Below are 11,663 nucleotides of genomic sequence, written 5' to 3'. Positions count from 1 at the left end.
TACCAAGTCAGACTATGACAATTGTTTTCAACTCGTTTGATGTGTATGAGCTATTGATTTGCGAATTGATATTGGACTTTCCGTTTTGAATGTCCCTTGGAGTGCTGTATATTTGCAATTTTACTGTTTAAATACTTCATTCGATTATGATAATGTTAAAAGTTTTTTCCTCCCCACAAATTCAAGCTGTTGTCTTTATACATTATGATTTCGAACCTGTTTAGGACACTTGTTGGTAGGTCTCTAAACCAAAACCGGTTTCATGACATTGTCAGTTGTTCTATGTAAAAAAACCTGCATCAGGACACTTTTTGGTAGCAATCTGTACCAGAAGATGTTAAGAACATGTGTCAGTAGTTGTCGATACCGGATGTTTTAGGACATTTGTCAGTATATTTTTGCACCAAAAATGTTTTTGACATTGTGCAATAGTTATCTGTACAAAAGATGTCTTGGAATATGTCAGAAGTTTTGACTGCTAGTACTTGTTTTGGGACATCTGTCCGTAGGTTTCGGTTTCTGAACATGTTTAATGACATTTGGCAGCAGTTCTTTGTGCTAGAAGTTGTTCAAGAACTGTGTCTGTATTCAACACAAATTTACCTGCTATGGAACACTTGCCAGTAGCTTTCTGTACTGGAAGATTCTTTATTTTTGTACATAAATATTGCCGTTAGTTTTCTCGTTTGAATTGATTTACATTGTCACTTCGTTTTTTTATAGCTGACTTTGCGGTACGGGATTTTGCTCATTGTTTAAGTACTTATAGTTGCTAATTTCTGTGTCATTTGGTCATATTTATAATATATATATATATATTAGTAGTTCTCTGTACAATAACCAGCTTTAGGACATATGTCAGTAGTTCTCTGTACAATAACCAGCTTTAGGACACATGTCAGTAGTTCACTGTACCAGGACCTGCTTGAGACATATATCGGTAGTTCTCTGTACAATAAACAGCTTTTAGACATATGTCGGTAGTTCTCTGTACAATAACCAGCTTTAGGACATATGTCAGTAGTTCTCTGTACAATAACCAGCTTTAGGACATAAATCGGTAGTTCTCTGTACAATAACCAGCTTTAGGACATATGTCAGTAGTTATCTGTACAATAACCCGCTTTAGGACACATGTCAGTAGTTCACTGTACCAGGACCTGCTTGAGACATATGTCGGTGGTTCTCTGTACAATAAACAGCTTTTAGACATATGTCGGTAGTTCTCTGTACAATAACCAGCTTTAGGACATATGTCAGTAGTTATCTGTACAATAACCAGCTTTAGGACATAAATCGGTAGTTCTCTGTACAATAACCAGCTTTAGGACATATGTCAGTAGTTCTCTGTACAATAACCAGCTTTAGGACATATGTCAGTGGTTCACTGTACCAGGACCTGCTTAAGGACATATGTCAGTAGTTCTCTGCACCATAACCAGCTTTATGGCATAAGTCAGTAGTTCTCTTTACAATAACCAGCTGTATGGCATAAGTCAGTAGTTCTCTTTACAATAACCTGCTTTAGGACACATGTCAGTAATTATCTAAACAATAACCAGCGTTAGGACACATGTCAGTAGTTTTCTCTACAATAACCAGCGTTAGGAAATATGTCAGTAGTTCTCTATACAATAACCAGCGTTAGGACATATGTCAGTAGTTCTCTATACAATAACCCGCTTTAGGACACATGTCAGTAGTTCTCTATACAATAACCAGCGTTAGGAAATATGTCAGTAGTTCTCTATACAATAACCAGCGTTAGGACATATGTCAGTAGTTCTCTATACAATAACCAGCGTTAGGAAATATGTCAGTAGTTCTCTATACAATAACCAGCGTTAGGACATAAGTCAGTAATTATCTGTACCAGGACCTGCTTGAGACATATGTCAGTAGTTCACTGTACCAGGACCTGCTTGAGAAATATGTCGGTAGTTATCTGTACAATAACTTGCTTTATTTGTTATTCTACCAAAGCATAGTACTGTTGTCGGTAATAAGTCCTACTTTTCGTTGAACAAAATCATTCCTGGGTCATAAACATGTATCCTGGGTATTTCAAAGCACCATTATTTTATTTATTTGGCGTTTCTATAGAATATTTTGGAAACTTGAAGTTGCATGGTTTCAAAACCTTGTACACATGTTAAAAAGAAATGAAAATTTGATTAGTTAACTTCCAGAGATGTTTTTTCTAATATGCAATTATTTTTGAATGTTGTGTCATGTTTTTTTCTATAGTAATGAACAGGATAAAACGCATGCCAAGTATTTCTTTATTTGAAACAAAGATATTTTTTTTCTAAAAGTGCAAATTTAAAATTGACAAATAAGAGGAAAGTCACTGGTGGTATTAAATCTTTAAAAGACATATGTCAGTAGTGCTCTGTATCAAAATCAGTTTAGGAAATTTGCCTGTAGTTCTCTTTACTTGATACTGCCATATGACGTTGTAGTTATCTGTATTAAAACCTATTAAGAACATTTTCAGTAGTCTTCTGTATCAAAACATGTTTAGGACATTTGTTAGTAGTTATCTGAATCAAAACCTATGACATTGTCCGTTTTCCTTTGTGCCTGATCCTGCTGTAGGAAATTTGTCAGTAGTTTTCTGTATCAAAACCTGGTTAGAACATTAGTTAGTAGTTGTTTGTGTCTGATACTCTAAATGAAATTTCATGGTTTATGACTTTGGCAATAGATCTAGGATATTTTAGGACATTTGCAATAGTTCTAGATACTTACAGCATTTTAAGGACAGCTGTAGTTAGGTCTCAGTACCGGAACATGTTTAAGAACATTTGGCAGTAGTTATTTGTGCGAGAACCTGCTTTATGAAATATGTCAGTAGTTCCCTGTACACAAACTAGTTTAAGGGCTGTGTCGATTGTTATATTTAAAATAACCTTCTTTTGGACACTTGTCAGTAGCTTTTTGTACTAGAAGATCTTTGAGGAAATCTGTCAGTAGTTTTTGATATCAAAACATGTTTAGGACATCTGTCAGTAGTTATCTGTATCAAAACCTGTTAAGGACATTGTCAGTTTTCCTTTGTACCCGATCCTGCTATAGGACATATGTCAGTAGTTATCTGTATCAAAACCTGTTTAAGACTTTTGTCAGTAGTCTTCTGTACCTGATACTCTAAAGGACATTTGTTAGTAGTCTTCTGTACCTGATACTCTAAAGGACATTTGTTAGTAGTCTTCTGTACCTGATACTCTAAAGGATATTTGTTAGTTGTCTTCTGTACCTGATACTCTAAAGGACATTTGTTAGTAGTCTTCTGTACCTGATACTCTAAATGACATTTGTTAGTAGTTATCTATACCTGATACTCTAAAGGACATTTGTTAGTAGTCTCCTGTACCTGATACTCTAAAGGACATTTGTTAGTAGTCTTCTGTACCTGATACTCTAAAGGACATTTGTTAGTAGTCTTTTGTACCTGATACTCTAAAGGACATGTGTCAGTAGTCTTCTGTACCTGATACTCTAAAGGACATTTTTCAGTAGTCTTCTGTACCTGATACTCTAAAGAACATTTGTTAGTAGTTATCTGTACCAGTATCAGTTGTTTTATGCTAAAGAACTAGTTTTATGATTTTTTAAGTTGTTCTCTCTACCATAGATGGTTTATGACTTTGGCAATAGTTCTCTGTACCGCAGATGAATTATGACAATTGCCATAGTTCTGGATACCAACAGATGTTTTAGGACATCTGTAGGTAGGTCTCAGTATCGGAACATGTTTAAGACATTTGGTAGTAGTTATTTGTGCTAGAACCTGCTTTATAAGATCTTACAGTAGTTTTCTATACCAAAACTAACCGATTTAAGCGCATTGTCAATTGTTCTGTGTAAAAGAACCTGATGTAGAACATTTGCCAGTAGCTCTGTGTACAAGAAGATGTTTCAGGATATTATTCTTGTAGTTCTATGCGTTTCTTTTTGCGAATGTTTTTAATGAATAGTGAAAATCAGATAATGTGTCATTTCCGATATGTCGTAAGTGTTGTTTATTCAATTACAATGATTAACATCGATACATATATAGCTACTTAACAATGGACACACATTTGCTTTCTGTTTGTGTGAGGAAATAAATCATGTGCTGAAAGTGCTTTCTTAATGAATGTTTCTTTTGAAAGAAATATAATAGCCTGTGTACCAAACTAAATAAGGTGTTTATTTTCCTGGATAGGTAGGGGAACAAGAATATGTTACAACTCTTTTTAGGTCATTCCTGTGTATTTAAATCAAATGAAAAATTATTTTTTAAATCGTTTATTACGTTGTATGTTTACACGTTAATTGATTACACTCACAACAGCGTGATAGCGTTAAAACTTCTTTCACGACATCGATTTTGTTACCACTTTTACAGATGGCGTAAAACGGAATGTCTACAAAATTGGATAGTTGACAAATATATTTTACTACAGGAACAACTTTGGGATCCGGATGATCTTCATCAAGGGCACATTTTCCACTGTAAAAAAAAAAAAACATTTAAAAAAAAAATCAAAATAATATTTGAATATCAAACTGATTCAATATTTCTTAATCACTGAGATACAATCATTTGGTAAGTTTCCTGGCAGTTTCTTAGTAGTATAACACTATTTGGAGACATGTGTTAGTGTAAAAAGTAAAATCACCAAAATACTGAACTCTGAGGAAAATTCAAAACGGAAAGTCCCTATTGAAACGGCAATATCAATGATAAAACACATCAAACGAATGGACAACTGTCAGGACTTGGTACAGGCATTTTCAAATGAAGAAAATGGTGGATTGAACCTGGTTTTATAGCGCTAAACATGTCACTTGTATGACAGTCGCATCAAATTCCATTATATTTACAACGATGTAAAACAACTCTCCATTGCAGTGATCAAATAGTCGATGTTACAGTAGGAACTCTGAAGTCAAGTTTATCATTTATTGCTATATATAGTATTTTGAAAGTATGGTTCAAACTTCCTTCGTCGAAGTTGACTGAAGAGGAAATTGGCTATTCTTTTAATTTTCTTTAATGTCATAATTTTATATTGTAGAGAAAATTATTTATTCCTTTAATGTCCTTTTATTGTCATACCCCCCTAAACCACCCAACGTAGCTTTATATTGTATCAGCCGTTTCATTATCATTGAATTTCAGACTTTTATATGTTCCTATAATATCTAAATATGATAGCTATTGTTAACTAGTGGTATGAATCTATATGCTATCCTGTTGAATTAAAAAAAAAATAGTGTTATTATTCTTACAAAGGATCCTTTCTAGGTTCCAAGCATTTCCGTATCCTTGAATTTCGATTTATGGTTGAGCATTCTGCATAATGAAAGCAAATCTAAAAAAAGACGCTTCGAACACGGCACAAAACTTATTAAAAAAAACCATATTATGATAAAAATTGAGTTTAGTTCACTGCTCTTAAAAGCTTTTTTGGTTCTAAAGATGAAAATGTGAAATACATTACAATATTCAGTCATATTCTGTAATTTATACCTTTCACAATTATATGTTGGACAATTTGGTATCTTCAAAAAGTTCTTGAGAGTATAGCATGCCATCCCATTTTCAGCGATAAAAGTCTCTGGAAACTGCGCTTTGCTCCAACTACCTGGACACAGTACAGTCTTCTCAAAGTCCTTTACTTTGAAGCCAGTAAATGTAGATGTAAATGTTGGTTTTCTAAAACATAGCAAATTGAGTTGCACATTGTTTTACATATCAATAATTGGCTTTTTGGAACGAAAACATGTATGATAGAACTTTTTTTTTCAATTTATTTCGGATTGAAATGCATTTTATAATGTGGGATTTATTTTCATTTCTTTTTATCCTAATTACCGTTTCAAATTTCCATAGTTCTAGCCCATTTGCCACTTTAAAGTTTAAACATGTTTAAAGGTAAGAAAATGCAAAACCTTTAACACAGTCACACTGATACTCTATAATAATTGTTGAGGTCTTTCTTTATGTAAACATTTTGTAGGTGATTTCTAGCTCTTTTCATTTTGATATCCCACTTTACCATGTTTACTTTGGCAAAAAATAGTCATTTAAATGATTTTTGGTTCCTAGTCACTGGTATTTCAGAAATCTATTGTTGTTAAATTGCTGATCTGTATTGAAGAGTATTTAACACTATTGGTTCCAGCTATATCTCTTTTGATATTGATGTTAAATGTGCAAAGTCTTTTCCAAAATCCTGATTTCTGTCATTTGATTCTCATTTGAAAATTTAAAAAGTGTCTACATGAAAAAAAACATCAAATTTGGAATTGAAAGCTGAGTTTTGTTTTTAAGCTGTCATATATATAAATATAAAGATTTCTTTCAGTTTAATTAGTACAAATTATTTGAAGAATTAAACAAATAAAAAAACATGCTTAATTTATATATTTGTGTAAAAAATTGAATTATTATATTATAATATAGTCATAAATACATACATGTACATAATGGTTTACTTTTATAAATTGTTACTTAGATGTCTCAGTAATTGGCACTCATACCACACCTTCCTATACATGTACCTATGTATCTAACAACTCTTTTACATTTCATTTTTTTTTATTAATAAAGAAAGAAATAATAGTCTTTATTGTAATTATGTGAAAAAAATATCTCATTTTACTTCCACTGCATGATAATACACATACACTCCTTTTAATAGTTCTTTTTGTTTGTTTGGGCAATGTATCCAAAATTTGACACATTTATCATTAATAAGTAAAGCTATAACTTTGAACCATACCTACTTTCTCAAAACTTTCAATATAGACAACTAATTTCTAAATTTCGAATAAGTGACCACTGCTTATTAATAGAAACTGGAAGATACAGGAAAATTCCCAGAGATTTAAGACTATGTACACATTGTGATGTACTAGATGATGAGTTTCATTTCTTTTTTAAATGTAAAATAAATGAACAATTAAGAAACGAATTTTTAAATGAAAATAAATATAATAACTTAAATGATATAGATAAATTAAAACATATCCTCAATCCTGAAACAAAACAGGACACTTGCAAATTAGGCTCCTTTTTAAAAAAGTCACTAAGACTGAGGACAGGGAGTCCTTGATATAATTTAAATCTCTTATATATTGATTTAAAAAAAGACAAGAATTATAGTTCAAAGTGTCTCCATTGTTTTATGTAAACTGTATATTATGTATACATAATGTTTTAAGTCATTGGCCCATATGGGCGTAAAGTGCTTTTCAATAAAGTTATATTAAAGTAATTAATTTATTAATAGTGATTAAAATAAACAATAATACAAATGAATCAATTATAATTAAGGCTTAATTATCAACATATACATATTTGTGTATCATGTGCCAATGAATGCATGCTGACTTCTTATCATACAAACAGATGTTGGACCTGATCTACAACAGCGCCATCTGTAATTAAGTGGGGATAATCTTCACCAATGTCCCTCATTCGAACTTTGCAATTCATCGCTAACCTTTTCAGCGCAAATTTTGGACTGCTATTAAACACGTGGAAATGCAAATCTATCAATAAAATTGAGAATGGAAATAGGGAATGTGTCAAAGAGACAACAACCCGACCATAGAAAAAAACAACAGCAGAAGGTCACCAACAGGTCTTCAATGTAGCTAGAAATTCTCACACCCGGAGGCGTCCTTCAGTTGGCCCCTAAATGATTGTTTTACTCAACATGTATACTTACTAGTGTTTCATATAAATATGGTTGTTTACTGAGCTAACAGACTATCTGACACCAGAAAGAATGGATAACATTACTTTAATCTTAAATATTATAATGATGCCTTATAAAAAAGAAGATTTGGTATGATTGCCAATGCGAAGACAACTGAACGGACAACCACAAGAGAATATAGAAAAATGGGCAGAATAAAGTGGTTATTTAAAAATAACCATCTCGGTTCACTACAAAATAGTATCAAGGATGATTTATAAATGTTCTCAGCTTCTTGTTAACTTCCAAAAAAAAAATGTTCACAAATTTATGACGATTTCATATTTTGTGCTATCCAATCTTTCCAAATTCCACCATCACTAAAAAGATGGCCGCAACAAAATAACCAACATTGCAGAAACACTGTTAAATAGCGAATAATCAATCACTAATACCAGGAATATATATATTGTTTTTATATTTTTAAAGAAGACTCTGACTGTTTACTGAAATGTCATACGTTTAATAATTATAAATTAACTTACCTACAGTATCGATCTGCTAGTTTAAAAGCTTTTTCTATTTGACTATTCAGAGAACGAAATCTACGCCTCCTAAATCTTAATCTCTTCATGAAAACATCGAAGTCTCTCCTATAAAAATAGTAAATGAAAAAAACACAAACACCCATAGAAGGGATAGTCCACAAATATCAAAATCGCCAAAAGGACATTAAGAGCATCGTATCTGCAGCTACCATAGAACACACATTAACTTTTTTTATTCAACTAACCATTTTCTGATGTTTGTTCGATCAAATTATCCACCAATGCCCGTCTTTGTCTGCTAGTTCTACATAGCTTTCTTTGTATTTTGATTTTGCAGTTTAATGGTTTTCAAATGAGACTTTCCTTAGCAATCTTTAGCTCAATCGTTTGGAAATATAAACATATTCTACTGTCTCATATGAACAATTTTTTCTCACATATTTCGTTTTTAACATTTTAATCTATAATATTTAATATTTGATTTCTTATTTGTCGTTTCGGAATCGAAAGGTCTGTGGTTCATGTCATTAAAACTTAACTGCTCTTCAACTTTGTACTTGTTTGGCTTTATAAATATTTTGATATGAGCGTCACTGATGAGTGATATGTAGACAAAACGCGCGTCTGGCGTACTAAATTACAATCCCGGTACTTTTGATAACTATTAACAATACCAATATATTTGTATCCCTAGACCTTTTGGTTTTGAAACGGCAAACCCCTAAAATGATAATAATGTCAAGTTTGGTTACATTTTCATTTATCATGACGTTTGTTAGCCTATTACATACGCGTTCAGGTGTACGATTTTGAAACTATTATCTTTATTTCATGAAAGATTCGTAGCATTAGTAAAAAGATACTCTTATATGAGAAATTGGTGATTTTTTTGCCTACGTGTCCTGAAATGAAAATACTTTTATTAGATACTTACTGTGGAAAGCCTTTCGATTTTGGTTTTTTTGAAAATCTTGCAGCTCTCTCGCTGGGTAAAAGACATTTATCTGACTGTGCATCAGCAAGATGGTACAAGACTAAAGTGATGGCAATGACCAAAATGATCTGTGGACGGATATAAAACAGTTAGAAAGGAAGAATGATTAAAAAGACACAATACACAGATACTGTTTTCTTCATTTGACTGCGAAAATTAACAACTTCCCCAAAATCTAAATCCTTTTTTTAAATGAAAAAAAAGTCATAATGATAAGAAATATTTCATCATGTTTTCCTTGTACTAGTAACATATATGTACATGTATATGTATAATGCCTCCTCTTCCGGCTAATGAACAATTTCGTCATTCGTTATTCATTTTGATAAATGTTAGTTACTATCGGCCGAATACACGAGACATCATTATGTTTTGAAAACTTAAAGCTACATTGATAATCGTATCAGAGTGACACAGTGAAGTTTCTTGAAGCTTCATTGGTAATCGTATCAGTTTATAGTACAGAGTGACACAGTGAAGTTTCTTGAAGCTTGGTTGGTATTCGTATCAGTTTATAGTACAGAGTGACACAGTGAAGTTTCTTGAAGCTTGGTTGGTATTCGTATCAGTTTATAGTACAGAGTGACACAGTGAAGTTTCTTGAAGCTTGGTTGGTATTCGTATCAATTTATAGTACATAGTGACACAGTGAAGTTTCTTGAAGCTTGGTTGGTATTCGTATCAGTTTATAGTACAGAGTGACACAGTGAAGTTTCTTGAAGCTTGGTTGGTATTCGTATCAGTTTATAGTACAGAGTGACACAGTGAAGTTTCTTGAAGCTTGGTTGGTATTCGTATCAGTTTATAGTACAGAGTGACACAGTGAAGTTTCTTGAAGCTTGGTTGGTATTCGTATCACTTTATAGTACAGAGTGACACAGTGAAGTTTCTTGAAGCTTGGTTGGTATTCGAACCAATTTATAGTACATAGTGACACAGTGAAGTTTCTTGAAGCTTGGTTGGTATTCGTATCAGTTTATAGTACAGAGTGACACAGTGAAGTTTCTTGAAGCTTCATTGGTAATCGTATCAGTTTATAGTACAGAGTGACACAGTGAAGTTTCTTGAAGCTTAATTGGTAATCGTATCAGGTTATAGTACAGAGTGACACAGTTGTTAATGTATGGGTCATTTTGGTCTTTTGTGGGTAGTTGTCTCATTGGCAATAATACCACATCTTCTTTTTTATAGTGACTACAGTAGTAGAACTACTTAAACCACTTGACATCCAAGGCCCCTATAAGCTAAGATGTATCGTCTTAAATGTGCATGTATCACTTGCCAATGTACGTTAAGCAACCGACAGTAAATAAATAAGATTTCATTAAAAAAAACACCCAAAAAAAATCCACCATAATTTATAATTATTAATGAAGAGTGAGTTTAAAATGACGATATCAATCATATAGTCTCTTGCAAATATTTCGAATTTAAGCGTAATTTTTATCCTTCCAAATCTATCTTTTATCCTAAAATATATTTTTTGAAGAACGTACCTGTAAATGCATCTTTTCATCCAATGGTATCTGTCATATCAAACAAAATGGCACAACTGGTGCAAAATCTAATTTCATATAGATTTAGTATCCATGAATGCATTTCTGAACAGTTAATTTGTCTAGTTACTTATAAAATGTATACAGCAGTAAAATTATGCAAAACTATAATAAATAATCAATGGTGTAAGAAATAAGGAAATAATTTCATAAAAAAAGAATTTATGATTACGAAGTATTACAGAAATTCTTTGTAAACATGTTTAATAAATGGAAAGTAAGACTGTAAATGAATTCCTATTTCTTTTCGCTTTCTTAATTAGTTTCAATATCTATTATATATGTAATGTATATTTGTAATTAGAAATCATGTTTACTGAAGCGCACGAGCAGTATGTGCTTCCTCGGGTAAGTTCTAAGTTCAGAAGCAAACAAATAAAATAAAAAAAGGATTAATTGCAACTAGTCGTTTTTAAGCAATGCGTTTGATATTGCGAAAGATATCAGAGGGATATTAACTCATAAATCGAAAAAAACCTGACAACGTCATGGTTTAAAAAGAAAAAAAGGCAAACCAACAAACAAAAATACACAAAACACAACCTAAAAAACTAAAGACTAATCAACACGAACCCCACCAAATACAAGGACTGATTCCCTCTGGAAGGGTACGGAGATCCTGCTCCACGTGCGACAGCCATAGTGTTGCTCATGTAATTTCAAACCCGGTGACAAATCTGATATCAAGTTGGTCACATTAGTGAAAAGAGGGCGGGATTGTAGTTAAAATATTAGAAACATATCCGCTATTATCTGTGAAACGGATATTTCATAACAGTTACTGACTGGCGTCCGTAAAATTTACAGAGGGATGATTTCAACTTCATCATTTGGAACTCTTGGGTTAAGAGCATAACATGCGAGTTGA

The 11,663-nt window shown here is 32.4% G+C and overlaps 1 protein-coding gene across 1 annotated transcript; it reads right to left on the bottom strand.

Annotated features, from left to right (window-relative positions):
• Positions 1-4,296: 4,296 nt before the first annotated feature.
• On the bottom strand, positions 4,297-10,797 carry LOC134683850 (uncharacterized). The gene is made up of 5 exons (XM_063543158.1): positions 10,736-10,797; positions 9,180-9,307; positions 8,243-8,350; positions 5,522-5,707; positions 4,297-4,498 (listed from the first exon to the last, which is right to left on the bottom strand). The coding sequence occupies exons 1-5, from the start codon at positions 10,745-10,747 to the stop codon at positions 4,297-4,299; spliced, it is 636 nt and encodes a 211-aa protein (XP_063399228.1). The 5' UTR covers positions 10,748-10,797.
• Between the last annotated feature and the right edge of the window lie 866 nt (positions 10,798-11,663).

This window comes from Mytilus trossulus, chromosome 9 (genome assembly GCF_036588685.1).
Source record: "Mytilus trossulus isolate FHL-02 chromosome 9, PNRI_Mtr1.1.1.hap1, whole genome shotgun sequence".
NCBI lineage: Eukaryota > Metazoa > Mollusca > Bivalvia > Mytilida > Mytilidae > Mytilus > Mytilus trossulus.
This window is presented reverse-complemented; position numbering and strand designations above follow the sequence as displayed.